This window comes from Oncorhynchus gorbuscha, linkage group LG06 (assembly GCF_021184085.1).
Source record: "Oncorhynchus gorbuscha isolate QuinsamMale2020 ecotype Even-year linkage group LG06, OgorEven_v1.0, whole genome shotgun sequence".
Taxonomy (NCBI): Eukaryota; Metazoa; Chordata; class Actinopteri; order Salmoniformes; family Salmonidae; genus Oncorhynchus; species Oncorhynchus gorbuscha.
The window spans coordinates 3221440-3248943 of NC_060178.1; the positions used below are offsets into that span (position 1 = coordinate 3221440).

At 47.4% G+C, this 27504-nt stretch overlaps 1 protein-coding gene across 1 annotated transcript in view; it reads right to left on the bottom strand.

Annotated features, from left to right (window-relative positions):
- Positions 1 to 27504, bottom strand: part of megf11 (multiple EGF-like-domains 11) — a 555378-nt gene that overhangs the window by 312764 nt on the left and 215110 nt on the right. Inside the window, 6 exon segments of the mRNA XM_046352068.1 lie at positions 1669 to 1881; positions 7735 to 7828; positions 7831 to 7849; positions 8501 to 8556; positions 8559 to 8611; positions 14441 to 14687. Coding sequence (XP_046208024.1) covers positions 1669 to 1881; positions 7735 to 7828; positions 7831 to 7849; positions 8501 to 8556; positions 8559 to 8611; positions 14441 to 14687 — 682 coding nt within the window.

Below are 27504 nucleotides of genomic sequence, written 5' to 3' on the forward strand. Positions count from 1 at the left end.
AGCATCCATCCATCCATCCATCCATCCATCCATCCATCCCTCCATCCTGACCAACATGTTCCTATAGCATCCATCCATCCATCCATCCATTCATCCATCCTGACCAACGTGCTTCTATAGCATCCATCCAGCCATCCTGACCAACGTGCTCCTTTAGCATCCATCCATCCATCCATCCTGACCAACATGTTCCTATAGCATCCATCCATCCATCCATCCATCCATCCATCCATCCATCCATCCATCCATCCATCCTGACCAACGTGCTCCTATAGCATCCATCCATCCATCCATCCATCCATCCATCCATCCATCCATCCATCCACCATCCACGTGACATGTTCCTATAGCATCCATCCATCCATCCATCCATCCACGTGCTCCTTTAGCATCCATCCATCCATCCATCCTGACCAACATGTTCCTATAGCATCCATCCATCCATCCATCCATCCATCCATCCATCCATCCATCCATCCTGACCAACATGTTCCTATAGCATCCATCCATCCATCCTCCATCCTGACCAACATGTTCCTATAGCATCCATCCATCCATCCATCCATCCATCCATCCATCCATCCATCCTGACCAACATGTTCCTATAGCATCCATCCATCCATCCATCCATCCATGATCCATCCTGACCAACATGTTCCTATAGCATCCATCCATCCATCCATCCTGAAGTTCTCCCTTTTCATCCTTTGACACAGACTGTGATGATGAGCATCCATCCATCCTGACCAACATCTATAGCATCCATCCATCCATCACCAACATTTCCTGTCCATCCATCCATTTTCCATCCATTTTAAATAGATCCCCTGGTGAAGACCAACAGTGAAGCATCCATCCATCCCTCCATCCTGACCAACGTTGCATCCATCCATCCATCCATCCATCCATCCAATAAATTACGTGTTCCTATAGCATCCATCCATCCATCCATCCATCCATCCATCCATCCTGACCGACGTGTTCCTATAGCCCTCAGAGGCTCAAGTTCTCCTTTTCTCCTTTACACAGACTGTGATGATGAGCATTAGTGCTTCAATTCACCAACATTTTTTATTTTTCCTTTTTAAATAGACCCTGGTTGAAGCCGAGAACGTTTTATTTTAAATTACAAATAATTGCCACTCTCTTTATTTGTGTTATTTATTTTTTATTCTTTATTTTTATTTATTTTTTAAACAAATAATTGGTTCAATTATCTGAATTCCATTTCGTTAGTTTTTTTTCTGTGAGCTCAATGCGCACATTTCACAGTTACCCTGGAGATAAATCAGATCCAGACTGAACTGTGATGATAGGGAGTTGTAGTTTCTCTAGAGATAAATCAGATCCAGTCTGAACTGTGTGATGTAGTAGGGAGTTGTAGTTTCTCTAGAGATAAATCAGACCCAGACTGAACTGTGTGATGTAGTAGGGAGTTGTAGTTTCTCTAGAGATAAATCAGACCCAGACTGAACTGTGTGATGTAGTAGGGAGTTGTAGTTTCTCTAGAGATAAATCAGATCCAGTCTGAACTGTGTGATGTAGTAGGGAGTTGTAGTTTTCAACAGGCCAATATTCTACATAGTTTAGCGTAGGAAACGTGATAATTAACTACAATGAAACTGACATGATCTAAGTCAGGGGTAGTCAGTGTAATGTCCTATGTACCTGACGGTGTTGGTGGCGTTACAGGGACAGTACTTGTCACAGATGAGTCCGTACAGGCCTGGGGGACAGAACCTCTCCTGACAGTGAGGCCCTTTAAAGCCTGTGTCACAGAGACACGCCCCGTTGATATGGTAACACTTAGCACCGTTCTGACAGTCACAACGCAGGCTGCACTGAGGACCGTACCAGCCCACCGGACACTCCTCCTGGCATCTAGAGAGGAGAGGGAGGGGAGAAGAGAGTCACACCTCAGCCTGCACTAGAGGCCGTAGGACCGTACCAGGTACTCTTCCTGGCATCTATAAGGAATAACAATAGTACTATAGTGGTAAAAGTCTAGCCCCTAAAACTTCTTAGGGCTATGCCCCTTTTCTTTCCACTTCCTGCTTGAATGATGTGCCCAAAGTAAACTGCCTGTTGCTCAGGCCCCGAAGCCAGGATATGCATATAATGGGTATTACAATTATTATATTATTATTATTATTATAATGGGTATTATTATACCATTGGGAAGAAAACACTTATTGATATGGTAGGAGAAAATACAAAATAAAGACAACCTAGAATTGTTGTTTTTGTTTTTGAGAGTCCATCCTCTTAGAAATGCAAGAGAAAGGTCATATTGAGAATTAGCTCCCTGGGTGCAATTCCTATGGATTCCACCAGGTGTCAGCAGTCTATGTTCAATGCTTCAGGCTTGTAACTTCAAAAACAAATAAGAAATATCAGTTTTAGCAGAAGGACACAGTCTTGGAAATTCGTGTTTGCGCGCGCATTATAAGGAATAACAATAGTAATATAGTGGTAAAAGTCCAACAAGTGAAGACCCAGTGACTGGATTGAAGAGAAAATATAATATATATTTAAATATAATATAAATATAAATATAATATATAAATATAATATAATATATAAATCAATATATAAATATTCAGACCCCCACCGAGATGTTTACAGACAGTCAGACTACTAAACTGTAAAAAAAAAAAAAAAAAAATTACTCTTTGGATAAACAACCTCCCCCCCAAAAATGACCGCAATTATATTACAATTAAAATACATCTGTTTTTCTCAATTGAAAAAAAACAATGTTTGTTGAAACCAAATATATGATTGAAGTGTTCTATTTCATTATTAAATTATTAAAACTAAGTTATATTTCAAGTTGCAACCTTTTAGACTCCACTTCCTGTCTGGTTAAACAACACAAATACAAACTCATAACCCATTTTTTTTATTTATCTTGTTCCAAGTAGAATTTTTCACTTCAATAAATTCCTTGCAAACAAAGAAATTGTGCTGGTTTAATAAACATGAAATAATCAAAACATCTGGACGAAGAAAGTAGTAACATTTTACTGGCCACAATATTGAAACCAGACCGTGAGGTGGTTAGAGTGTAGAGGTGGCAGGTAGCCTAGTGGCTAGAGTGTAGAGGTGGCAGGTAGCCTAGTGGTTAGAGTGTAGAGGTGGTAGGTAGCCTAGTGGTTAGAGTGTAGAGGTGGCAGGTAGCCTAGTGGTTAGAGTGTAGAGGTGGCAGGTAGTCTAGTGGTTAGAGTGTAGAGGTGGCAGGTAGCCTAGTGGTTAGAGTGTAGAGGTGGCAGGTAGTCTAGTGGTTAGAGTGTAGAGGTGGCAGGTAGCCTAGTGGTTAGAGTGTAGAGGTGGCAGGTAGCCTAGTGGTTAGAGTGTAGAGGTGGCAGGTAGCCTAGTGGTTAGAGTGTAGAGGTGGCAGGTAGTCTAGTGGTTAGAGTGTAGAGGTGGCAGGTAGCCTAGTGGTTAGAGTGTAGAGGTGGCAGGTAGCCTAGTGGTTAGAGTGTAGAGGTGGCAGGTAGTCTAGTGGTTAGAGTGTAGAGGTGGCAGGTAGTCTAGTGGTTAGAGTGTAGAGGTGGCAGGTAGCCTAGTGGTTAGAGTGTAGAGGTGGCAGGTAGTCTAGTGGTTAGAGTGTAGAGATGGCAGGTAGTCTAGTGGTTAGAGTGTAGAGGTGGTAGGTAGTCTAGTGGTTAGAGTGTAGAGGTGGTAGGTAGTCTAGTGGTTAGAGTGTAGAGGTGGTAGGTAGTCTAGTGGTTAGAGTGTAGAGGTGGCAGGTAGCCTAGTGGTTAGAGTGTAGAGGTGGCAGGTAGCCTAGTGGTTAGAGTGTAGAGGTGGCAGGTAGTCTAGTGGTTAGAGTGTAGAGGTGGTAGGTAGTCTAGTGGTTAGAGTGTAGAGGTGGCAGGTAGCCTAGTGGTTAGAGTGTAGAGGTGGCAGGTAGGCTAGTGGTTAGAGTGTAGAGGTGGTAGGTAGTCTAGTGGTTAGAGTGTAGAGGTGGCAGGTAGTCTAGTGGTTAGAGCGTAGAGGTGGCAGGTAGTCTAGTGGTTAGAGTGTAGAGGTTGCAGGTAGCCTAGTGGTTAGAGTGTAGAGGTGGCAGGTAGTCTAGTGGTTAGAGTGTAGAGGTGGCAGGTAGCCTAGTGGTTAGAGTGTAGAGGTGGCAGGTAGCCTAGTGGTTAGAGTGTAGAGGTGGCAGGTAGCCTAGTGGTTAGAGTGTAGAGGTGGCAGGTAGTCTAGTGGTTAGAGTGTAGAGGTGGCAGGTAGCCTAGTGGTTAGAGCGTAGAGGTGGCAGGTAGCCTAGTGGTTAGAGTGTAGAGGTGGCAGGTGGCAGGTAGCCTAGTGGTTAGAGTGTAGAGGTGGCAGGTAGTCTAGTGGTTAGAGTGTAGAGTTGGCAGGTAGTCTAGTGGTTAGAGTGTAGAGGAGGCAGGTAGCCTAGTGGTTAGAGTGTCGAGGTAGCAGGTGGCAGGTAGTCTAGTGGTTAGAGTGTAGAGGCGGCAGGTAGTCTCGTGGTTAGAGTGTAGAGATGGCAGGTAGCCTAGTGGTTAGAGTGTAGAGGCCGCAGGTAGCCTAGTGGTTAGAGTGTAGAGGTAGCAGGTAGCCTAGTGGTTAGAGTGTAGAGGTGGCAGGTAGCCTAGTGGTTAGAGTGTAGAGGTGGCAGGTAGCCTAGTGGTTAGAGTGTAGAGGTGGCAGGTAGCCTAGTGGTTAGAGTGTAGAGGGGGTCCTTCTGTAGCTCAGTTGGTAGAGCATGGCGCCTGTAACGCCAGGGTAGTGGGTTCGATCCCCGGGACCACCCATATGTAGAATGTATGCACACATGACTGTAAGTCGCTTTGGATAAAAGCGTATGCTAAATGGCATATATTTTTTTATTTTTTAGGTGGCAGGTAGCCTAGTGGTTAGAGACTTGCAACCGAAAGTTTGCAAGATCGAATCCCCGAGCTGCCAAGGTAAAAATCTGTTGTTCTGCCTCTGAACAAGGCTGGTAACCCACTGTTCCTCGGCCCTCATTGAAAATAAGATCTAACATTTATTACGGTGGGTTGAAAACATAATGACATTTCTAAAGAAAAGCAAATAATTAGTGTCATCATTTTAATGTCACCAGATTGAGTGTAGATGCAGTATAACGCTAGCTAGCTAGCTTTAGCATTGTGTAGATGCAGTATAACGCTAGCTAGCTAAGCTTGAGGGGAGACCTCCAGATTGAATGTAGATGCAGTATAACGCTAGCTAGCTAAGCTTGAGGGGAGACCTCCAGATTTTAGCTAGCTATCGTTAGCATTGCTAGCTATTTTTGAAGAACATTCTATTGACAACGTTACCATCTGTCTAAAGTATATTTGACAACATGATGATGATGATGATGATGATGATGATGATGATGATGATGATGATGGCGAAGTTGTTTTCTACTAAATATGTGCCTACTTTAGCAATGACATCGTATTCCCAAGTCCCTATAGTGTAATTTACACAGCCATTAGCCCCGATTCAAAGCCACGCCTCCTCTTCTGATAGGGTGCCGCCACTACACTACACCCACATGCAATGCGCTTGTAAATTATGTGTTGAAAGCAATTTAGAAACGTTAAATTTTAAAAAATACATTTAAAAGCACTTCAGATTAACTGCATCGTTTCACTTCCCCCAGGCAGCCCTCCCAGGCAGACCCCCCAGGTCCCTTCAGGGTGAGATTGTCGTCCAGTCAGTCTAGGTGAGGTTCAGAGTACCAATAACAATCTGACCTACTTTAAACCACCACAAGGGTTATCCAAGGTGAGCCCAGCTGCATGACTCTAATCAAAGTAGGCCGGTTTCTCAGCATGGAGAGAGAGAGGCTGAGAGAGAGACAGAGAGACAGAGAGAGAGAGAGAGAGAGAGAGGGGGAGAGAGAGAGAGACAGAAAGAGAGAGAGAGAAAGAGAGAAAGCGACAGAGACAGAGGGAGAGAGAGAGAGAGAGAGAGAGAGACAGAGAGAGACAGAGAGAGAGACAGAGAGAGAGAGAGAGAGAGAGAGAGAGAGAGAGAGAGAGAGAGAGAGAGAGAGAGAGAGAGAGAGAGAGAGAGAGAGAGAAAGCGGCAGAGACAGAGGGAGAGAGAGAGAGAGAGAGAGAGACAGAGAGAGACAGAGAGAGAGACAGAGAGAGAGAGAGAGAGAGAGAGAGAGAGAGAGAGAGAGAGAGAGAGAGAGAGAGAGAGAGAGAGAGAGAGAGAGAGAGAGAGAGAGAGAGAGAGAGAGAGAGAGAGAGAGAGAGAGAGAGAGAGAGAGAGGGGGAGAGAGAGAGAGACAGAAAGAGAGAGAGAGAGACAGAGAGAGAGAAAGCGACAGAGAGAGAGAGAGAGAGACAGAGAGAGGCAGAGAGAAAGCGACAGAGACAGAGAGAGGCTGAGAGAGAGCGAGAGACAGAGAGAGAGAGAGATTCCTAAGAGGAGACTTCTACAGGACCTTAAATATACCATCCCTGGCACAGCATCGATCTCAGGTGTCCAGCAGAACCATTAGCAGCCAGATAGATAGCTCAATTACATTATCACATGGACTAGTTATGTTTCATGTTTAAATGACATTGGCTTCAGACTGGGTTGTGTCTCCCAAATGGTACCCTATTGAAGTCTGGGTAAAGTAGTACTCCAGGCAGAGAGGTGGGTGTAGTGTAGCGTAGGGGATTAATACAGTCTAACTCTATTTCAGGTTAATTCACCTGTCACTTCACTAAATGAATGAGGGCAGTTTAGCCAAATATTAAAAGAGACAGAAAGCTGTATTCTGGAAGAGTTTTTATCCAGGTGGCTTTAGGCTGAAGAGAATATAGCCTGCACTGGTAGTTCAGTCTGAGGGAACTGAAGAGATCTGATAGCCTGCCCTGGTAGCTCAGTCTGAGGGAACTGAAGAGATCTGATAGCCTGCACTGGTAGCTCAGTCTGAGGGAACTGAAGAGAAGATAGCCTGCCCTGGTAGCTCAGTCTGAGGGAACTGAAGAGAAGATAGCCTGCCCTGGTAGCTCAGTCTGAGGGAACTGAAGAGATCTGATAGCCTGCACTGGTAGCTCAGTCTGAGGGAACTGAAGAGAAGATAGCCTGCCCTGGTAGCTCAGTCTGAGGGAACTGAAGAGAAGATAGCCTGCCCTGGTAGCTCAGTCTGAGGGAACTGAAGAGATCTGATAACCTGCACTGGTAGCTCAGTCTGAGGGAACTGAAGAGATCTGATAACCTTCCCTAGATGTAGTAGCTCAGTCTCAGATCTGATAGCCTGCCCTGGTAGCTCAGTCTGAGGGAACTGAAGAGATCTGATATCCTAACCATTCTGGTAGAGCTCAGTCACTAGTCTAGGAACTGTCTAGAGATCCTAACCATTCTAGTTTAGATGATCCTACCATTCTAGTCTAGATTTATCCTAACCATTCTGTCTTGTAGCTCAGTCTAGATGGGACCATTCTGTCTAGATTTATCCTAACCCTGCTAGTCTGATAACCATTCCTGATTTAGCTAACCATTCTAGGCAGGGAACTGTCCCATCGCGCTCTAGCGACTCTGTGGTGTTGCCGGGCGCAGTCGCGCTGACACGGTCGAACTCCGTGAAGTGGGCATTGTGTCAAGAAGCAGTACCTGCCGGTTGGGTTGTGTTTGGTAGCTTTCAGTCTCGGGAGGGAACTGAGGCAAGACTGTAACTACCAATTGATTCCAGGACATTGAGGAGAAAAAGTCTAAAAAAAGAGGGAAGTCAGTAGTCAAACAGAGAGTGTAATAAACTTCATGGCATACCTGTCCCCTGGGGTACACTGGCACTGACCAGTGACATGGTCAACTGAAGGAGAGCAGTCCTTGCTGCAGTTGATGCCATACTTGCCCACTGGTACGGCTGGGCACACACTGAGCCCTGAGGAACACAACCAGAATATATATACTGGATCAGACACTGAGCCCATTCAGAATATATATACTGGATCAGACACTGAGCCCTGAGGGAACACATTCTAGTCAGATGTATCCTAACACTTGAGGAACACAACCTAGTCTAGATGTATCCTGAGGAACACAACCAGAATATATATACTGGTCAGACACTATCCTGAGGAAACAATTCTAGTACTGGATCAGACACTGAGCCCTGAGGAACACAACCAGAATATATATACTGGATCAGACACTATCCTAACCATTCTAGTATTACTGGATCAGACACTATCCTAACCAGAATTCTAGTCTGGATCAGACACTGAGCCCTGAAGAAGAACACAGGAAAACAGATTCTATGACAGAGTGAGGAAGATGAGAGGAAGTTGAGGAGGAAGAACACAGGAAAACAGACTAGGGGTATGACAGAGTGAGGAAGAAGAGAGGAAGTTAAAGAGGTAGAAGTAGATCAACGATAATGTCTGATTATAACCCTCAAACCAGTTCATTGTGTTTTTTTTTGGGACGAAGGTAAAATCTGATATCAAGAAACAGTGACATATTTCTTGTGATCCTGTAGGTCAACAGTGTCAAATCGGGTACAGTTTTCTATCTGTTGTTAACAGGTGATAACAATGTTTCCAGCGTGACAGGAACACTCTCCACTGGCGTGATGACAGGATCCTCCGTCTGACAGGAACAGCTCTGATCACACTGTTGTCCATGACTACCACTGGGGCCACAGCTAAGGGATAGAACAGATACTGGCTTACAACACACACACACAGATTGTGTGGTATGGTGGTATGGGGTGTGTATGTGTGTGTGTGTGTGTGTGTGTGTGTGTGTGTGTGTGTGTGTGTGTGTGTGTGTGTGTGTGTGTGTGTGTGTGTGTGTGTGTGTGGTGTAGTGTGTGTGTGTGTGGTGTGGTTGTGGTGTGGTGAAAGTGTAGTCCCCGTGTAGGAGTTGCAGGTGTGGTGTGGTGTAATGTGGTGCGGTGTAGTGAGTGTGGTGCAAGACTGTAACTACCAATTGTATTCCAGGACATTGAGGAGAAAAAGGTGTGTTAGTGTAAAAAAAGTGTGGTGTGGTGTGGTGAGTGTTAAGTCAGTAGTCAAACAGAGAGTGTAATAAACTGGTCATGGCATACCTCCGTCCACTGTAACCTGGGGTACACTGGCACTGACCAGTGACAGTGGTTCACAGTCCACCGTTAAGGTAGAGCATGGCGCTTGTAACTGCAGATCCCCGCAGGACCACCCACACGTAGATGTATGCACCATGACTGTAAGTCGCTTTGGATCAGACACTGTCCTGAGGAACACAACCAGAATATATAGTGTACTGGATCAGTGACACTGAGCCCTGAGGAACACAACCAGAATATATATAGTGTGGATCAGACACTGAGCCCTGAGGAACACAACCAGAATATAGTATACTGGATCAGACACTGAGCCCTGAGGAACACAACCAGAATATATATACTGGATCAGACACTGAGCCCTGAGGAACACAACCAGAATATATATACTGGATCAGACGTAGTGTACTGAGCCCTGAGGAACACAACCAGAATATATATACTGGATCAGACACTGAGTGAGTGAACACAACCAGAATATATATAGTGGATCAGACACTGAGCCCTGAGGAACACAACCAGAATAGTGTGGTGTGGTACTGGGATCAGACACTGAGCCCTGAGGAACACAACCAGAATAGTGTAGTGTGTGGTCAGACACTGAGTGTAGTGTAGTGTGAAGTGTGGTGTAGAACAGTGGTGTGGTGTGGTGTGGTGTGGTGTGGTGGTGTAGTGTAGTGTAGAAGTGTGTGTGGTGGTGTAGGGAGGGTAGTGTAGTGTAGTGAGTGTAGTGAGTGAGTGTGAAGTTGAAGTGAAGTAACACAGTGTAAAACAGACTAGTGTAGTGTATGACAGAGTGAGGAAGAGTGTAGTGTAGTGTAGTGTAGTGTAGTGGAGGTAGTGAAGTAGATCAGTGATAGTGTCTGATTATAAGTGTACAGTGTAGTGTAGTGTGGTGGTGTAGTGTACAGTGTAGTTTTAATGTGGTTAGTGTAGTGTAGTGTGGTGTGGTGTGGTGGTGTAGTGTAGTGTAGTGAGTGTAGTGTAAAGTGTGGTGTAGTGATGTAGTGTAGTGTAGTGTAGTGTAGTGAGTGTAGTGTATGTCTTGTGTATCCAGTGTAGTGTCCAGTGTAGTGTAGTGTGGTGGTGTAGTGTGTGTAGTGTTTTGTGGTGGTGTAGTGGAGTGTAGTGTGGTGTAACAATGGTGTACCATCAAGTGTCCAGTGTAGTGTACAGTGTAGTGTAGTGTAGTGTGGTGTGGTGTGGTGTAGTGTAGTGTAGTGTACAGGGTGTAGTGTGGTGTAGTGTAGTGTAGTGTACAGTGAGTGTAGTCTAGTGTGTGGTGTGTGGTGTAGTGTACAGTGTAGTGTAGTGTGGTGTAGTGTGGTGTGGTGTGGTGTGGTGTGGTGTGGTAGTGTAGTGTAGTGTGGTGTAGTGTGTGTGGTGGTGTAGGGTAGCGGGTACAGTGTAGTGTAGTGTGTAGTGTGGTGTAGTGTAGTGTACAGAGTGTGTGGTGTGGTGGTGTGTAGTGTAGTGTAGTGTAGTGTAGTGTAGTGTAGTGTGGTGTAGTGTAGTGTAGTGTGTGTGTGTGTAGTGTAGTGTAGTGTAGTGTGTGTAGTGTGGTGTGTGTAGTGTAGTGTAGTGTAGTGTAGTGTAGTGTAGTGTGTGTGTAGTGTGTGTGGTGTAGTGTAGTGTAGTGTGGTGTGTGTAGTGGTGTAGTGTAGTGTAGTGTAGTGGTGTGTGTAGTGTAGTGTAGTGTAGTGTAGTGTAGTGTAGTGTAGTGTGGTGTGTGTGGTGTAGTGGTGTAGTGTAGTGTAGTGTAGTGTAGTGTAGTGTAGTGTGTGTGTGTGTGTGGTGTGTGGTGGTGTGGTGTAGTGTAGTGTAGTGTAGTGTAGTGTAGTGTAGTGTAGTGTGTGTGGTGTGTGGTGTGGTGGTGTAGTGTAGTGTAGTGTAGTGTGGTGTGGTGTGGTGTAGTGTAGTGTAGTGTGTGTGGTGTAGTGTAGTGTGTGTGTAGTGTAGTGTAGTGTAGTGTAGTGTAGTGTAGTGTAGTGTAGTGTAGTGTAGTGTAGTGTGGTGTGGTGTGGTGTGGTGTGGTGTGTAGTGTAGTGTAGTGTAGTGTAGTGTAGTGTAGTGTAGTGTAGTGTAGTGTAGTGTAGTGTAGTGTAGTGTAGTGTAGTGTAAGTGTAGTGTGGTGTAGTGTAGTGTAGTGTAGTGTAGTGTAGTGTAGTGTGGTGTGGTGTGGTGTAGTGTAGTGTAGTGGTGTAGTGTGGTGTAGTGTAGTGTAGTGTAGTGTAGTGTAGTGTAGTGTAGTGTAGTGTGGTGTGTAGTGTAGTGTAGTGTAGTGTAGTGTAGTGTAGTGTAGTGTAGTGTAGTGTAGTGTGTGGTGTAGTGTAGTGTAGTGTAGTGTAGTGTAGTGTAGTGTAGTGTAGTGTAGTGTAGTGTAGTGTAGTGTAGTGTGTGTGGTGTGGTGTGGTGTGTGGTGTAGTGTAGTGTAGTGTAGTGTAGTGTAGTGTAGTAGTGTAGTGTAGTGTAGTGTAGTGTAGTGTAGTGGTGTAGTGTAGTGTGTGTGGTGTAGTGTAGTGTAGTGTAGTGTGGTGTGGTGTAGTGTAGTGTAGTGTAGTGTAGTGTAGTGTGTGTAGTGTAGTGTAGTGTAGTGTAGTGTAGTGTAGTGTAGTGTAGTGTAGTGTAGTGTAGTGTAGTGTAGTGTAGTGTGGTGTAGTGTAGTGTAGTGTAGTGGTGTGTGGTGTAGTGTAGTGTAGTGTAGTGTAGTGTAGTGTAGTGTAGTGTAGTGTAGTGTAGTGTAGTGTAGTGTGGTGTAGTGTAGTGTAGTGTAGTGTTGTGTAGTGTAGTGTAGTGTAGTGTAGTGTAGTGTAGTGTGGTGTAGTGTAGTGTAGTGTAGTGTAGTGTAGTGTAGTGTAGTGTAGTGTGGTGGTGTAGTGTAGTGTAGTGTAGTGTAGTGTAGTGTAGTGTAGTGTAGTGTAGTGTAGTGTAGTGTAGTGTGGTGGTGTAGTGTAGTGTAGTGTAGTGGTGTAATGTGGTGTAGTGTAGTGTAGTGTAGTGTAGTGTAGTGTAGTGTGGTGTGGTGTGGTGTGGTGTAGTGTAGTGTAGTGTAGTGTGGTGTAGTGTAGTGTAGTGTAGTGTAGTGTAGTGTAGTGTAGTGTAGTGTAGTGTGTAGTGTGTGGTGTAGTGTAGTGTAGTGTAGTGTAGTGTAGTGTAGTGTGGTGGTGTAGTGTAGTGTAGTGTAGTGTAGTGTAGTGTGGTGGTGTAGTGTAGTGTAGTGTGGTGTAATGTGGTGTAGTGTAGTGTAGTGTAGTGTAGTGTAGTAGTGTGGTGTAGTGTGGTGTAGTGTAGTGTAGTGTAGTGTAGTGTAGTGTAGTGTAGTGTAGTGTAGTGTGGTGTGGTGTAGTGTAGTGTAGTGTAGTGTAGTGTAGTGTGTAGTGTAGTGTAGTGTAGTGTAGTGTAGTGTAGTGTAGTGTAGTGTAGTGTAGTGTGTGGTGTGTGGTGTAGTGTAGTGTAGTGTAGTGTAGTGTGGTGTAGTGTGGTGTAGTGTGGTGTGGTGTGGTGTGGTGGTGTAGTGTAGTGTAGTGTGGTGTAGTGTGTGTGGTGGTGTAGGTGTAGTGTAGTGTAGTGTAGTGTAGTGTAGTGTAGTGTGGTGTAGTGTAGTGTAGTGTAGTGTAGTGTAGTGTGTGGTGTGTGGTGTAGTGTAGTGTAGTGTAGTGTAGTGTAGTGTAGTGTAGTGTAGTGTAGTGTAGTGTAGTGTAGTGTAGTGTAGTGTGGTGTAGTGTAGTGGTGTGTAGTGTAGTGTAGTGTAGTGTAGTGTAGTGTAGTGTAGTGTAGTGTAGTGTAGTGTAGTGTAGTGGTGTGTAGTGTAGTGTAGTGTAGTGTAGTGTAGTGTAGTGTAGTGTAGTGTAGTGTAGTGTAGTGTAGTGTAGTGTAGTGTGGTGGTGTAGTGTAGTGTAGTGTAGTGTGGTGTAATGTAGTGTAGTGTAGTGTAGTGTGGTGTGGTGGTGTAGTGTAGTGTAGTGTAGTGTAGTGTAGTGTAGTGTAGTGTGGTGTGTGGTGTAGTGTAGTGTAGTGTAGTGTAGTGTAGTGTAGTGTAGTGTAGTGTAGTGTAGTGTAGTGTAGTGTAGTGTAGTGTAGTGTAGTGTAGTGTGTGGTGTGGTGTAGTGTAGTGTAGTGTGGTGTAGTGTAGTGTAGTGTAGTGTAGTGTAGTGTGTGGTGTAGTGTAGTGTAGTGTGGTGTGTGTGGTGTAGTGTGTAGTGTAGTGTAGTGTAGTGTAGTGTAGTGTAGTGTGGTGTGGTGTAGTGTAGTGTAGTGTAGTGTGGTGTGGTGTGGTGTGGTGTAGTGTAGTGTAGTGTAGTGTGGTGTGGTGTGGTGTGGTGTAGTGTAGTGTAGTGTAGTGTAGTGTGGTGTAGTGTGGTGTAGTGTAGTGTAGTGTAGTGTAGTGTAGTGTAGTGTGTGGTGTGTGGTGTAGTGTAGTGTAGTGTAGTGTAGTGTAGTGTAGTGTAGTGTAGTGTAGTGTGGTGTAGTGTGGTGTGGTGTGGTGTGGTGTGGTGTGGTGGTGTAGTGTAGTGTAGTGTAGTGTAGTGTAGTGTGGTGTAGTGTAGTGTAGTGTAGTGTAGTGTAGTGGTGTGTGGTGTAGTGTAGTGTAGTGTAGTGTAGTGTAGTGTGGTGTGTAGTGTAGTGTAGTGTAGTGTAGTGTAGTGTAGTGTAGTGTAGTGTGGTGTAGTGTAGTGGTGTGTAGTGTAGTGTAGTGTAGTGTAGTGTAGTGTAGTGTAGTGTAGTGTAGTGTAGTGTAGTGTAGTGTAGTGGTGTGTAGTGTAGTGTAGTGTAGTGTAGTGTAGTGTAGTGTAGTGTAGTGTAGTGTAGTGTAGTGTAGTGTAGTGTAGTGTAGTGTAGTGTAGTGTGGTGTGTGGTGTAGTGTAGTGTAGTGTAGTGTAGTGTAGTGTAGTGTAGTGTGGTGTGTGGTGGTGTAGTGTAGTGTAGTGTAGTGTAGTGTAGTGTAGTGTAGTGTAGTGTAGTGTGTGGTGTGTGGTGTGTGGTGGTGTGGTGTAGTGTAGTGTGTAGTGTAGTGTAGTGTAGTGTAGTGTGGTGTGTGGTGTGTGGTGGTGTAGTGTAGTGTAGTGTAGTGTGGTGTGGTGTGGTGTAGTGTAGTGTAGTGTGGTGTAGTGTAGTGTAGTGTAGTGTGGTGTGGTGTAGTGTAGTGTAGTGTAGTGTAGTGTAGTGTAGTGTAGTGTAGTGTAGTGTAGTGTAGTGTAGTGTGGTGTGGTGTGGTGTGGTGTGGTGTGGTGTGGTGTGGTGTGGTGTAGTGTAGTGTGTGTTGTGTAGTGTAGTGTAGTGTAGTGTAGTGTAGTGTAGTGTAGTGTAGTGTAGTGTAGTGTAGTGTAGTGTAGTGTAGTGTAGTGTAGTGTAGTGTAGTGTGGTGTGGTGTGGTGTGGTGTAGTGTAGTGTAGTGTAGTCTAGTGTAGTGTAGTGTGTGTCAGTACTGACAAGGCTCCAGAGTATCCCAGAGAACAGATGCAGTCTCCAGTCTGATGATGGCAGGTGGCTCCGTTGAGACACTGGCAGATGAGATGGCAGGCCTTGCCATAGTACCCAGGTTCACAGGGCTCTTCGCAGCGCCAACCCTGGTACCCGTCTGTACACACACACGCCCCCGTGATGGGGTTACACTTGCCCTCGTTTTGACACTGGCACCGGTTACTGCAATGGGGGCCCCAGAAGTCACTCTGACAACCTGAGGACAGAGACACACAGACACAATCAACACGAACAGAAAGCAGATCGACCCATCGGTGTGTAGCTGGGGTGAGAGGCCAGACGGACCACTCAGTATATTCACTGTTATATAATCACAATGCTCCTCAACTACCAGCCTGGAGACACAGCTGGGGTCAGAGTTCAACAACCAGCCGAGAGAGACAGGGGGGGGTCAGAGTTCAACAACCAGCCTAAAGATACAGGGGGGGGGGGCAGAGTTCAGGGAGCAGGGAGATCACACTGATAAGTTCTCATTGACAAATAAAGGTTGGTAGAGGCTGCATCCCCTAGAGCTCTGGTCTGAACTAGGCCACTGTAAAGGGAATAGGTGCTGTTTGGGATGCAACCAGACAGACTGCAGTTAGGCAGCCAGACAGATGAGTGTTGACAGACTGCAGTGAGGCAGCCAGACAGACTGCAGTTAGGCAGCCAGACAGATGAGTGTTGACAGACTGCAGTGAGGCAGCCAGACAGACTGCAGTTAGGCAGCCAGACAGACTGCAGTTAGGCAGCCAGACAGATGAGTGTTGACAGACTGCAGTTAGGCAGCCAGACAGACAGACTGCAGTTAGGCAGCCAGACAGATGAGTGTTGACAGACTGCAGTGAGGCAGCCAGACAGATGAGTGTTGACAGACTGCAGTGAGGCAGCCAGACAGATGAGTGTTGACAGACTGCAGTTAGGCAGCCAGACAGATGAGTGTTGACAGACTGCAGTGAGGCAGCCAGACAGACAGACTGCAGTTAGGCAGCCAGACAGATGAGTGTTGACAGACTGCAGTGAGGCAGCCAGACAGATGAGTGTTGACAGACTGCAGTGAGGCAGCCAGACAGATGAGTGTTGACAGACTGCAGAACAGAGAACAGAGCTGTTCTTGCTAAACTCCTCATCTATTATCCTGACCACCTCTGCCTGCACGGCCCCAACCCACAAACACGCCAGCTTTAATGTTCCAGGGCCTCTTAACACACACACATTTAATGTTCCATGGTCGTTTGCGTGGCAGGTGCACCAACCTTCAGGGAACTCATCCGTGCCAAATCGGAGAAGAGGAGAGGGGAGAGGAGAAAGAGAGAGGACTGGGAGGAAAGAGAGAGGAGAGGGGTAGAGAGAAGGAAGGAAGACAGGAGAGCAGGAGAGTGGAGGAGAGGAGAGAAGAGAGATCTGAGAAGAGAGACAGGAGAGAGGAGGAGACCAGAGGAGAGGAGATAGGAGAGAGGAGAATGGAGGAGAGGAGAGAGGAGGAGACCGGAGGAGAGGAGAGAGGAGGACCGGAGGAGAGGAGAGAGGAGGACACAGGAGGAGAGGAGAGAGGAGAAGACCGGAGCAGAGGAGAGAGGAGAAGACTGGAGCAGAGGAGACAGGAGGAGACAGGAGGAGAGGAGAGAGGAGGAGACTGGAGGAGAGGAGAGAGGTGGAGACAGGAGGAGAGGAGAGAGGAGGAGACAGGAGGAGAGGAGACCGGAGGAGACCGGAGGAGACCGGAGGAGAGGAGAGAGGAGGACCGGAGGAGAGGAGAGAGGAGGACACAGGAGGAGAGGAGAGAGGAGAAGACGGAGCAGAGGAGACAGGAGGAGACAGGAGGAGAGGAGAGGAGGAGACTGGAGGAGAGAGAGAGGTGGAGACAGAGGAGAGGAGAGAGGAGGAGACAGGAGGAGAGGAGAGAGGAGGAGACTGGAGGGAGGAGAGAGATGGAGACAGGAGAGAGGAGAGTGGAGGAGAGGAGAAGAGAGATCTGAGAAGAGAGACAGGAGAGAGGAGGAGACCAGAGGGAGGAGACAGGGAGGAGAGAGGAGGAGACCGGAGGAGAGGAGAGAGGAGACCGGAGGAGAGGAGAGAGGAGACAGGAGGAGAGGAGAGAGAGAAGAGGAGAGGAGGAGGAGACAGGAGGAGAGGAGAGAGGAGGAGACTGGAGGAGAGGAGAGAGGTGGAGACAGGAGGAGAGGAGAGAGGAGGAGACAGGAGGAGAGGAGAGAGGAGGAGACTGGAGGAGAGGAGAGAGATGGAGACAGGAGGAGAGGAGAGTGGAGGAGAGGAGAGAAGAGAGATCTGAGAAGAGAGACAGGAGAGAGGAGGAGACCAGAGGAGAGGAGATAGGAGAGAGGAGAACGGAGGAGAGGAGAGAGGAGGAGACCGGAGGAGAGGAGAGAGGAGGACCGGAGGAGAGGAGAGAGGAGGACACAGGAGGAGAGGAGAGAGGAGAAGACCGGAGCAGAGGAGAGAGGGGGAGACAGGAGGAGAGGAGGGAGGAGGAGACTGGAGGAGAGGAGAGAGGTGGAGACAGGAGGAGAGGAGAGAGGAGGAGACAGGAGGAGAGGAGACAGAGGAGAGGAGAGAGGAGGAGACTGGAGGAGATGAGAGAGGAGGAGACTGGAGGAGAGGAGAGAGGTGGAGACAGGAGGAGAGGAGACAGGAGGAGAGGAGAGGAGATGAGGAGACAGGAGGGGGAGACAGGAGGAGAGGAGAGAGGAGGAGAGGAGAGAGGAGAAGACAGGAGCAGAGGAGAAAGGAGGAGACAGGAGCAGAGGAGAGAGGTGGAGACAGGAGGAGAGGAGGAGACAGGAGGAGAGGAGACAGAAGGAGAGGAGAGAGGAGAAGACAGGAGCAGAGGAGAAAGGAGGAGACAGGAGCAGAGGAGAGAGGAGGAGAGAGGAGGAGACTGGAGGAGAGGAGAGAGGAGGAGACTGGAGGAGAGGAGAGAGGTGGAGACAGGAGGAGAGGAGAGAGGAGAAGACCGGAGCAGAGGAGAGAGGAGAAGACTGGAGCAGAGGAGACAGGAGGAGACAGGAGGAGAGGAGAGAGGAGGAGACTGGAGGAGAGGAGAGAGGTGGAGAGAGGAGGAGAGGAGAGAGGAGGAGACAGGAGGAGAGGAGAGAGGAGGAGACCGGAGGAGACCGGAGGAGACCGGAGGAGAGGAGAGAGGAGGACCGGAGGAGAGGAGAGAGGAGGACACAGGAGGAGAGGAGAGAGGAGAAGACCGGAGCAGAGGAGACAGGAGGAGACAGGAGGAGAGGAGAGAGGAGGAGACTGGAGGAGAGGAGAGAGGTGGAGACAGGAGGAGAGGAGAGAGGAGGAGACAGGAGGAGAGGAGACTGGAGGAGAGGAGAGAGAGAGAAGGAGACAGGAGAGAGGAGGAGACCAGAGGAGAGGAGATAGGAGAGAGGAGAACGGAGGAGAGGAGGAGAGGAGACCGGAGGAGAGGAGAGAGGAGGACCGGAGGAGAGAGAGAGGAGACACAGGAGGAGAGGAGAGAGGAGAAGTCGGAGCAGAGGAGAGAGGAGACAGGAGGAGAGGAGAGAGGAGGAGACTGGAGGAGAGGAGAGAGGTGGAGACAGGAGGAGAGGAGAGAGGAGGAGACAGGAGGAGAGGAGAGAGGAGGAGACTGGAGGAGAGGAGAGAGATGGAGACAGGAGGAGAGGAGAGTGGAGGAGAGGAGAGAAGAGAGATCTGAGAAGAGAGACAGGAGAGAGGAGGAGACCAGAGGAGAGGAGATAGGAGAGAGAGGGAGAAGGAGGAGAGGAGAGAGGAGGAGACCGGAGGAGAGGAGAGAGGAGGACCGGAGGAGAGAGAGAGGAGGACACAGGAGGAGAGGAGAGAGGAGAAGAGAGCAGAGGAGAGAGGGGGAGACAGGAGGAGAGGAGGGAGGAGGAGACTGGAGGAGAGGAGAGAGGTGGAGACAGGAGGAGAGGAGAGAGGAGGAGACAGGAGGAGAGGAGACAGAAGGAGAGGAGAGAGGAGGAGACTGGAGGAGATGAGAGAGGAGGAGACTGGAGGAGAGGAGAGAGGTGGAGACAGGAGGAGAGGAGACAGGAGGAGAGGAGAGGAGATGAGGAGACAGGAGGGGGAGACAGGAGGAGAGGAGAGAGGAGGAGAGGAGAGAGGAGAAGACAGGAGCAGAGGAGAAAGGAGGAGACAGGAGCAGAGGAGAGAGGTGGAGACAGGAGGAGAGAGGAGGAGACAGGAGGAGAGGAGACAGAAGGAGAGGAGAGAGGAGAAGACAGGAGCAGAGGAGAAAGGAGGAGACAGGAGCAGAGGAGAGAGGAGGAGAGAGGAGGAGACTGGAGGAGAGGAGAGAGGAGGAGACTGGAGGAGAGGAGAGAGGTGGAGACAGGAGGAGAGGAGACAGGAGGAGAGAGAGGAGATGAGGAGACAGGAGGGGGAGACAGGAGGAGAGGAGAGAGGAGGAGACAGGAGGAGAGGGAGAGAGGAGGAGACAGGAGGAGAGGAGAGAGGAGGAGACTGGAGGAGAGGAGAGAGGTGGAGACAGGAGGAGAGGAGAGGAGATGAGGAGACAGGAGGAGGAGACAGGAGGAGGAGAGAGAGGAGGAGACAGGAGGAGAGGAGAGAGGAGGAGACAGGAAGAGAGGAGGAGACAGGAGAGAGGAGAGAAGAGGAGATAGGAGGAGAGGAGAGAGGAGGAGACAGTATGAGAGGAGGAGGAGAAGACATGAGGAGAGGAGAGAGGAGGAGACAGTATGAGAGGAGAGAGAGAGACAGGAGGAGAGGAGACAGGAGGAGAGAGAGGAGATGAGGAGAGGAGGAGGAGGCAGGAGGAGAGGAGAGAGGAGGAGACAGGAGGAGAGGAGAGAGGAGGAGACAGGAGGAGAGAGAGAGGAGGAGACAGGAGGATAGGAGGAGACAGGAGGAGAGGAGAGAAGAGGAGACAGGAGGAGAGGAGAGAGGATGAGACAGGAGGAGAGGAGAGGAGAGGAGGAGAGAAGAGAGGAGGAGAGGAGAGAGGAGAGAGAGAGAGGAGAGGAGAGAAGAGAGAGGAGGAGACGGGAGGAGAGACGGGAGGAGAGAGAGGAGAGAGGAGGAGAGGAGGAGACGGGAGAGACAGGAGAGAGGAGAGACAGAAGGAGGAGAGGAGAGAGAGGAGGAGACAGAAGGAGAGGAGAGAGGAGGAGACAGAAGGAGAGGAGAGAGAGGAGGAGACAGGAGGAGAGGAGGACACAGGAGGAGAGGAGAGAGGAGGAGACAGGAGGAGAGAATAGAGGAGAGGAGGAGATGGGAGGAGAGAATAGAGGAGAGGAGAGAGAGAGGAGGAGATGGGAGGAGAGGAGAGAGGAGGAGACAGAAGGAGAGAATAGAGGAGAGGAGAGGAGAGAGGAGGAGACAGAAGGAGAGAATAGAGAGAGGAGAAGAGAGGAGGAGATGGGAGGAGAGGGAGAGGAGAGGAGAGGGAGGAGATGGGAGGAGAGGAGAGAGGAGGAGACAGAGGAGAGAATAGAGGAGAGAGAGAGAGGGAGGAGATGGGAGGAGAGAGAGAGGAGGAGATGGGAGGAGAGGAGAGAGGAGGAGACAGAAGGAGAGAATAGAGGGAGAGAGAGAGAGAGGAGAGAGATGGGAGGAGAGAGAGAGGAGGAGAGGAGGAGATGGGGAGAGAGAGAGAGGAGGAGACAGGAGGAGAGAGAGAGAGAGGAGAGAAGAGAGGAGGAGATGGGAGGAGAGAGATAGAGGAGAGGAGAGACGAGGAGAGGGAGGAGAGAGGAGAGAGAGAGAGAGGAGGAGGAGACAGAAGGAGAGAAGAGTGGAGGAGACAGGAGGAGAGAATAGAGGAGAGGAGAGAGGAGGAGATGGGAGGAGAGGAGAGGAGAGGAGAGGAGATGGGAGGAGAGAATAGAGGAGGGGAGAGGAGGAGACAGGAGGTGAGGTCCCCCTGGTCTGTCCACCCTGAGAGGCAGATAAGCTAGTACCATTGAACACACACACACACGCACACACACACACAGTCTATTATATAACGTAGCTCCAGCTGTGTCCAGCCTGGTTCCAGACCCCCCATCAGGGCAGTGGGTGTCCGCAGCAGAAAGGGTCTGATCACCCCCTTGCTGTGAGCCTGTGTGTGTGTGTGTGTGTGTGTGTGTGTGTGTGTGTGTGTGTGTGTGTGTGTGTGTGTGTGTGTGTGTGTGTGTGTGTGTGTGTGTGTGTGTGTGTGTGTGTGTGTGTGTGTGTGTGTGGCAGACAGACACAGGTCTGATCAGCTCCCCACTGTGTTACCTGGCTGCAACAGGCCTCAGTGACAACCATTAGCCTTCAGTCCACCTGACCACACACACACACACACACACACACACACACACACACACACACACACACACACACACACACACACACACACACACACACACACACACACACACACACACACACACACACACACACACACACACACACACACACACACACACACACACAGCCCTGATTAGGCTGGCATGGAGAGAGCACACGTCAAGGGGAGACCACTGGAACATGGATGAGTCCCTGATGGCACCCAATTCCCTATATAGTGCACTACTTTAGACCAGGGCCCTATGGAACCCTATTCCCTATATAGTGCACTACTTTAGACCAGAGCCCTATGGAACCCTATTCCCTATATAGTGCACTACTTTAGACCAGAGCCCTATGGAGCCCTATTCCCTATATAGTGCACTACTTTAGACCAGAGCAAAAAGTGCACCATATAAGGAATAGGGTTCCATTTGAGTCATACATATAATTGAATCTGCTTTATAAGAGAATCAATAGGGAGATATCTGTCCAGGTGAGACAGACCACTCACACCATTAATACATAACAGACCTAGGCTGGATCCCAAATAGCACCTTATTCACCTTATTCTGACAGATCAATAGGGAAATATCTGTCCAGGTGAGACAGACCACTCACCCCATTAATACATAACAGACCTAGGCTGGATCCCAAATAGAACCTTATTCAGACCACTCACCCCATTAATACATAACAGACCTAGACTGGATCCCAAATAGCACCTTATTCACCTTATTCAGACCACTCACACCATTAATACATAACAGACCTAGGCTGGATCCCGAATAGCACCTTATTCACCTTATTCAGACCACTCACCCCATTAATACATAACAGACCTAGACTGGATCCCAAATAGCACCTTATTCAGACAGATCACAACATTAGTTACACATTATACTTCCTGGGGCTGTAAACACCTGCCTCTTCATCCAAACCACATTTTATTTGTCACGTGGTTGGTTAAACAACAGGTGTAGACTAACAGTGAAATGCTTACTGACAGGCCTTACTTCCCAACAATGCAGAGAGAAAAATAAATAAATAAATAAATAATAGAAAATTAATAACACAAGGAATAAATACAAAATGATTAACGATAATTTGGCTATATACACAGGGTACCAGTACGGAGTCAAGGTGCAGGTGCATGAGCTTTTGAGGTAGATATGTACATATAGGTAGGGATAAAGTGACTAGGCAACAAGATATATAATAGACGGTAACAACAGCATATGTCGAAAGAGTTTCCATGTTTTCCTCCATCCATCCTCCGAAAGAGTTTCCTGTTTCCTCCATCCCCGAAAGAAAGAGTTTCCTGTTTCCTCCATCCCCGAAAAAGAGTTTCCTGTTTCCTCCATCCCCGAAAGAGTTTCCTGTTTCCTCCATCCCCGAAAGAGTTTCCTGTTTCCTCCATCCCCGAAAGAGTTTCCTGTTTCCTCCATCCCCGAAAGAGTTTCCTGTTTCCTCCATCCCCGAAAGAGTTTCCTCCATCCCCGAAAGAGTTTCCTGTTTCCTCCATCCCGAAAGAGTTTCCTGTTTCCTCCATCCCCGAAAGAGTTTCCTGTTTCCTCCATCCCCGAAAGAGTTTCCTGTTTCCTCCATCCCCGAAAGAGTTTCCTGTTTCCTCCATCCCCGAAAGAGTTTCCTGTTTCCTCCATCCCCGAAAGAGTTTCCTGTTTCCTCCATCCCCGAAAGAGTTTCCTGTAGTCCACAATCATCTCGTTTTGTCTTGCTGACATTAATGGAGAGGGTGTCGTTCTGGCACACCAGAACGCCAGATCTCTGACCTCCTCCCTAAAGGTTGTCTATCCTCACCACCTGTGGACGGCCCGTCAGGAAGTCCAGGATCCAGTTGCAGAGGGAGGTGTTTAGTCCCAGGGTCCTTAGCTTAGTGATGAGCTGTGAGGAGAACTATGGTGTTGAACACTGAGCTGTAGTCAATGATTAGCATTCTCACGTAGGTGTTCCTTTTGTCCAGATGGGAAAAGACAGTGTGGAATGCAATAGAGATTGCATCATCCCTGGATCTGTTGGGGTGGTATGTGAATTGGGTCCAGTGTTTCTGGGATGATGGTGTTGATGTGAGTCATGACCAGCCCTTTCAAAGCATTTCATGGTTTCAGATTGGAACAAGGTGATACTCATTTAGACAGGTTACCTCGGTGTTCTTGGGCACAGGGACTATGGTGGTCTATTTAAAACATGTTGGTATTACAGACGGAGTCAGGGAGTGGTTGAAAATGTCAGTGAAGACACTTGCCGACTGGTCAGCGCATGCTCAGAGTACGCATCGTGAAATGTCGTCTGAATGTTGACCTGTTTAAAGGACTTACTCACATCGGCTCCAGAGAGCGTGATCACATAGTCGTCCTGAATAGCTGGTGCTCTCATGCATGGTTCCGTGTTGCTAGCGTAGAAGCGTATAAGCGTTACAGTCCCGCTCCATGAAAGTGGCAGCTCTAGCCTTTAGCTCAGTGCGGATGTTGCCTGTAATCCATGGCTTCTGGTTGGGATATGTACGGACAATGTCGTCGATGCCCTTATTAATGAAGCCAGTGACTGATTCCTGATTCCTCAATGCCATCAGATGAATCCCATATTCCAGTCTGTGCATCCGCTAATCATCGGACAACTTCCGTATTGAGCGCATCACTGCTACTTCCTGTTTGAGTTTTTGCTTGTAAGCAGGAATCAGGAGGATATTCAATCGATCCTTATCCCAGTCTGCTGTTCCCACATACTTCAAGAGGGCCACCATTGTTCCTGTTCCCAAGAAAGCTAAGGTAACTGAGCTAAACGACTACCGCCCCGTAGCACTCACTTCCGTCATCATGAAGTGCTTTGAGAGACTCGTCAAGGACCATATCACTTCCACCCTACCTGACACCCTAGACACACTCCAATTTGCTTACCGCCCAAATAGGTCCACAGACGATGCAATCTCAACCACACTGCACACTGCCCTAACCCATCTGCGCAAGAGGAATACCTATGTGAGAATGCTGTTCATCGACTACAGCTCGGCATTCAACACCATAGTACCCTCCAAGCTCGTCATCAAGCTCGAGACCCTGGGTCTGGACCCCGCCCTGTGCAACTGGGTACTGGACTTCCCGACGGGCCGCCCCCAGGTGGTGAGGGTAGGTAACAACATCTCCACCCCGCTGATCCTCAACACTAGGGCCCCACAAGGGTGCGTTCTGAGCCCTCTCCTGTACTCCCTGTTCACCCACGACTGCGTGGCCATGCACGACTCCAACACCATCATTAAGTTTTCCGGTGACACAACTGGGGTAGTCTTTATCACCGACAACGATGAGACAGCCTATAGGGAGGAGGTCAGAGACCTGGCTGTGTGGTGCCAGGACAACAACCTCTTCCTCATGCACGACTCCAACTCAATCATCAAGTTTGCGGACGACACAACAGTGGTAGGCTTGATTACCAACAACGACGAGACGGCCAACAGGGAGGAGGTGAGGGCCCTCGGAGTGTGGTGTCAGGAAAATAACCTCACACTCAACGTCAACAAAACTAAGGAGATGATTGTGGACTTCAGGAAACAGCAGAGGGAACACCCCCTTATCCACATCAATGGGACAGTAGTGGAGAGGGTAGTAAGTTTTAAGTTCCTCGGCGTACACATCACAGACAAACTGAATTGGTCCACCCACACAGACAGCATCGTGAAGAAGGCGCAGCAGCGCCTCTTCAACCTCAGGAGGCTGAAGAAATTAGGCTTGTCACCAAAAGCACTCACAAACTTCTACAGATGCACAATCGTGAGCATCCTGTCGGGCTGTATCACCGCCTGGTACGGCAACTGCTCCGCCCACAACCGTAAGGCTCTCCAGAGGGTAGTGAGGTCTGCACAACGCATCACCGGGGGCAAACTACCTGCCCTCCAGGACACCTACACCACCCGATGTCACAGGAAGGCCATAAAGATCATCAAGGACAACAACCACCCGAGCCACTGCCTGTTCACCCCGCTATTATCCAGAAGGCGAGGTCAGTACAGGTGCATCAAAACTGGGACCGAGAGACTGAAAAACAGCTTCTATCTCAAGGCCATCAGACTGTTAAACAGCCACCACTAACATTGAGTGGCTGCTGCCAACACACTGACCCAACTCCAGCCACTTTAATAATGGGAATTGATGGGTATTGATGTAAAATATATCACTAGCCATTTTAAACAATGTTACCTAATATAATGTTTACATACCCTATATCATTCATCTCATATGCATACGTATATACTGTACTCTATACCATCTACTGCATCTTGTTTACATATCCTACATTACTCATCTCATATGTATATACTGTACTCTATACCATCTACTGCATCTTGTTTACATATCCTACATTACTCATCTCATATGTATATACTGTCCTCTCTACCATCTACTGCATCTTGTTTACATACCCTACATTATTCATCTCATATGCATACGTATACATGTATCACTAGCCACTTTAACTATGCCACTTTGTTTACATACTCATCTCATATGTATATACTGTACTCGATACCATCTACTGTATCTTGCCTATGCCGTTCTGTACCATCACTCATTCATATATCTTTATGTACATATTCTTTATCCCTTTACACTTGTGTGTATAAGGTAGTAGTTTTGGAATTGTTAGTTAGATTACTTGTTGGTTATTACTGCATTGGCGGAACTAGAAGCACAAGCATTTCGCTACACTTGCATTAACATCTGCTAACCTTGTGTATGTGACAAATGACAATTGATTTGATTAGATGATTTTATAATTATGGTCAGATTTGCCAAATGGAGGGCGAGGAGAGCTTCGTACAGGTTTCTGTGTGCGGAGTAAAGAAGGTCTAGAGTTGTGTTGCTTCTAGTTGCACAGATGGCTGGTAGAAATGAGGTAAAGAACGGATTTAAGTTTCCCTGCATTAAAGTCACCGACCACTAGGAGCGCCGCCTCTGGGTGAGCGGTTTCCTGTTTATGTCCTCTGAAGAGGAAACGATGGAGGAAAACATTACGTTACAGAAAAATAAACGACTGCTATTCCCAACCCTCAAAGAGACTCTTATTAATGACACCTCTCTGTCCTGTGGGCCTGTAGAGAGTCCTCTGTGTGTGTGTGTGTGAGTGAGTGTGATATATATCTATATATATATATATATCTGAGCCCTAGGACCATGCCCCAGGACTACCTGACATGATGACTCCTTGCTGTCCCCAGTCCACCTGGCCATGCTGCTGCTCCAGTTTCAACTGTTCTGCCTTACTATTATTTGACCATGCTGGTCATTTATGAACATTTGAACATCTTGGCCATGTTCTGTTATAATCTCCACCCGGCACAGCCAGAAGAGGACTGGCCACCCCATATAGCCTGGTTCCTCTCTAGGTTTCTTCCTAGGTTTTGGCCTTTCTAGGGAGTTTTTCCTAGCCACCGTGCTTTTACACCTGCATTGCTTGCTGTTTGGGGTTTTAGGCTGGGTTTCTGTGCAGCACTTTGAGATATCAGCTGATGTAAGAAGGGCTATATAAATACATTTGATTTGATTTGATTACTGTAGTGTACCGTATCAACTTCCTGGTAACTACTGTAGTGTACCGTATCAACTTCCTGGTAACTACTGTAGTGTACCGTATCAACTTCCTGGTAACTACTGTAGTGTTAAATACATTTGATTTGATTTGATATACATTGCCGTCTGTCTTTTTTGTAACCCATTCTCCCGGGAGCACCAGTAACCATGACAACGCATCTAAGGCAGCTGTAGACCTCAACACTGTAAGGCAATGAAGTGTTATTACTGTACAAATGTTCCTTCACAGTAGATTCCAGGATACAGCCTGACAGTCCAACACCTGTTGGTAATGATCTAGTATGAGGAGATCGCTACTCACTGAGTCTCAAAACCACTCTTAGAAGAAAAAAAAGTGATGTCTACAGTACACCATGAAAAAATGGTTCTTCGGCTGTCCTCGTAGGAGAACCCTTTGACGAACAATTTTTGGTTCCAGGTAGAACCCTTTCCACAAAGGGTTTGACATGGAACTCAAAAGGGTTCTACCTGGAACAGCCGAATTATGATTATATTAGATACAGTATAGACTAATGACTATATTAGATACAGTATAGACTAATGATTATATTAGATATGGTATAGACTATTGATTATATTAGATACAGTATAGACTATTGATTATATTAGATACAGTATAGACTAATGACTATATTAGATACAGTATAGACTAATGACTATATTAGATACAGTATAGACTAATGATTATATTAGATACAGTATAGACTAATTATTATATTAGATACAGTATAGACTAATTATTATATTAGATGCAGTATAGACTAATGACTATATTAGATACAGTATAGACTAATGATTATATTAGATACAGTATAGACTAATGATTATATTAGATACAGTATAGACTAATGACTATATTAGATATGGTATAGACTAATGATTATATTAGATACAGTATAGACTAATGATTATATTAGATACAGTATAGACTAATGACTATATTAGATACAGTATAGACTAATGATTATATTAGATACAGTATAGACTAATGCCTATATTAGATACAGTATAGACTAATGATTATATTAGATACAGTATAGACTAACGTTTCCATGGAAATAAACAGGAATCTAGTCAGGCTTCATCTGGAGGACAACATTTCCAGAGTTAAACCAACACAGTTATAAACAGTACATC